The 3,078-nt window shown below is 46.4% G+C and overlaps 1 protein-coding gene across 1 annotated transcript; it reads right to left on the minus strand.

Annotated features, from left to right (window-relative positions):
* Positions 1-1,475: 1,475 nt before the first annotated feature.
* OR2C1 (olfactory receptor family 2 subfamily C member 1) lies at positions 1,476-2,414 on the minus strand. Its single transcript, XM_055409333.2, has one exon. It carries the CDS (start codon positions 2,412-2,414, stop codon positions 1,476-1,478), a length of 939 nt encoding a protein of 312 aa, XP_055265308.2.
* Positions 2,415-3,078: the final 664 nt, after the last annotated feature.

Here is a 3,078-nt window from a genome sequence, read left to right on the forward strand (position 1 = left end):
AAATGGCAACCCACTCCAGTGTTCTTGCCTGGAGAATCCCAGGGACGGGGGAGTCTGGTGGGCTTCCGTCTATGGGGTCACACAGAGTCGGACATGACTGAAGTGACTTAGCAGCAGCAGCAGCAGCAGCAGCGATATATAAAGCATGTGTTTAGGTGCTGTGGGAGAAACAAGACTCTAGAAAATGGCCCTAAAGCCAATTGATCTCCTTTTCTCATGTAATGTTTTGTCAAGCAACTTTCTCATATCAACCCAGCTTTCCTCCCTGGGGAAAGAACACATGAACTGTGGTGGCAGGAGTGGATCTCCTTGGCAATTCTAGTGATTTGAAGAATCACAAACTGGCATTCTAATTCCAGTACCTGAGTTCTTTGCTGAGTTATGGTGTGCAGGACTGATTATTGAATTCCAGAAACTTAAGGGGTGAAAGACTAGATCATGAGACAGAGGAGATGCTTTACAGATGGACAATCTTTCCTGGGCTCTTAAACTTGCTTAAGGAATCTCAGAGCATTCCATAACCACTGACCACACTAGCATATCCAAATGCTGGTAGCAAACCTGATGGCTGGGACTTTGGTGAAGAAATGATTTATTTTTATTTATTTATTTTTGGCCACAGAGGATGCAGGATCTTAGTTCTCCGACCAGGGATTGAACCCCTGTCCCCTAGAGTGGAAGCACATAGTCTTAACCACTGGACCCAGGGAAGGCCCAGTGAGAAAATGATTTAAATGAAACTATTTAATTGAAAGAAACACGGTCTTGGGAATTCCCTGGTGGTCCAGTGGTTAGGACTCCATGCTTCCACTGCAAGGGTCATGGGTTCCATCCCTGGTAGGGGAATTAAGTTTCCACAAGTCTCAGGGCCCAGCCAAAAAAAGAAACATGGTCTTCCTTCAGGATTGGATGAGGCAAAAGGGAAAGTGGGATGTAGACATAAAGGAGAGGGCAAACAATGACAGAAGCATATGGGTGGGGAGTGAGGGCAGGCAGACTGAAATATTAAGAAGAGACAAAGAGATGGGAAAAGATGATGGATGGATCAGGTGCAAAGATGAAGTTCCTGGGTTCTGGCCTGATTTTATGGAACTATATAAGATACTGCAAGTGGAGAATTAGGAAAAGTACAGAATTTAGAAATGTACAAAATTCTCTAAGATACAATACTACACATGTAATATTTATTACACATAATGAATATGTAAAAATAACATGTGGACAGAAGTAACCGTGAGCTAAGTCAACAACCTCTGAGCCTCGATGGCAGCTTCTGCTCTGTTACCTGTGATCACAGGAGGATATTTGGTAAATAAGTGTAGAACCTAAGAAATAACACTAATTATGGGCCAACAGCTTAGTGCTGTGGAGAATAAGCTTGTGCTTGTACCTCATGTTCCCCTGGCCAGAGAGAGCATGAGAAAAAGCATGCAGAGATGAAAAGGTGGCCAATGATGAAGGCATTTTCTCTTCTTTCAGCTGACTTCTCTTCCCTTCCCCAGCAGCCTCCTCAGCGCCCCCTTCACCTCCTTGTTCCTCAGAGTGTAAATGAGAGGGTTCACCATGGGTGTGACCACAGAGTAGAAGAGGGAGATGAATTTGCCCTGGTCCTGCTTGCTGGTCTTGGCAGGAAGCAGATACCCATAGATAGCTGAGCCATAGAAGAGAAGCACCACCGCCAAATGGGAGAGGCACGTGTTAAGGGCCTTCCTCCGTCCCTCAGCTGAGCGGATCTTCAGCACTGCCTGAGCTATGTAGCAGTAGGAGATCAGGATGGCGCTCAGTGGGACAGCAGTGAAGAACGTGCAGACGCTGTTGAGCACAGCCTCATTGAGACTCGTGTCAACACACGCCAGTTTGATCATAGCAGGCACCTCACATAGGAAGCTGTCCACCCTCCGGTGCCCACACAAAGGAAGCTGCAGAGTGAATGTTGACTGGACCACAGAGTTGCCCAAGCCACCCAACCAGGCAATGGCAGCCAGCAGCCAGCAGAGCCGAGGATTCATAATGGTGGTGTAGTGCAGGGGTCGGCACACTGCAACAAAGCGGTCAAATGCCATCACCGCCAACAGGATGCACTCAGTGGCCCCTAGCCAGAGGAAAACATAGAGCTGGGTCACACAGCCACCATAGCTGATGGTCTTGTCTGCTCCCCACAAGTTGGTCAGCATTTGGGGGACTGAGCTAGTAGTAAAGGCAAGGTCCAGGGAGGAGAGGTTGCTGAGGAAGAAGTACATGGGTGTGTGGAGCCGGGCATCCAGGCTGGAAAGCAGGATGATGGCCGAGTTCCCAAACAAGGTCAGCAAGTAGGAGAAGAGGATGCCTACAAAAAAGATCATCTCCAGCTGGGGATGGTCAGACACACCCATCAGAATGAAGCCCTCCACGGAGCTGCTGTTGGCCCTTTCCATCTCTGGTTGCCTTCAGTCACTTGGGGAATCTGTCCAGGGAAAACCAGGAGTAAAGCGAGTCAAGAGGAAGCTGCTGGATTAGGTGGATCTGCATTGGTGTGGTTCTAATGTCATTGAGCTTCATAGTTAAGTACCAGTTTAAACTTTATGATTGCAAGCGTTCATGCAATCCTCAAACACTGCCAGTCCTACAATGAATGGAAACTTTATTCCATGTGAATGTCAAACGTGAGTTATTACAAAAATGAAGGAAGTGCCTTATAAAGAACAAAAAGATTGAATCTTCAGTTCAACACAGTGATGACAACAGGATAGAAGGAGTTGACCGTTGGAGCTAAATGTGGAAATTCTCAAAATACAGATTTACCCAACCAAAGTTTTGGTGCACTCAGGGAAAGGTCGCTCAGACTTGCTGTATTTGGAAAAGCTCCCCAGAAGGTTCTAATAATTTTTTTCCTGTCTTTTCTATATCCCTAACCAGCCCCCAAGAGAAAACTCCTGGTCTAGAAAGATGAAGTTTGAGGGAGAAGGTGATAAGTTTATAAAATCATGCAAAGAATGGGCAGCACGGGCAGACTTACTCACCAAATACAGAAGATACACATATGTGAGTTTAAAAGAGGTAAATGTAGGACAAAACTTCACTTGAGCCCAAGCATGTGCA

This window comes from Moschus berezovskii, chromosome 27 (assembly GCF_049115385.1).
Source record: "Moschus berezovskii isolate FMDL1 chromosome 27, NW_MosBer_1.0, whole genome shotgun sequence".
NCBI classification, from domain to species: domain Eukaryota; kingdom Metazoa; phylum Chordata; class Mammalia; order Artiodactyla; family Moschidae; genus Moschus; species Moschus berezovskii.

Bases quoted from the DNA above. Each gene is read 5' to 3' on its own strand.
- OR2C1 (XM_055409333.2), bottom strand. From the start codon at position 2,414: ATGGAAAGGGCCAACAGCAGCTCCGTGGAGGGCTTCATTCTGATGGGT.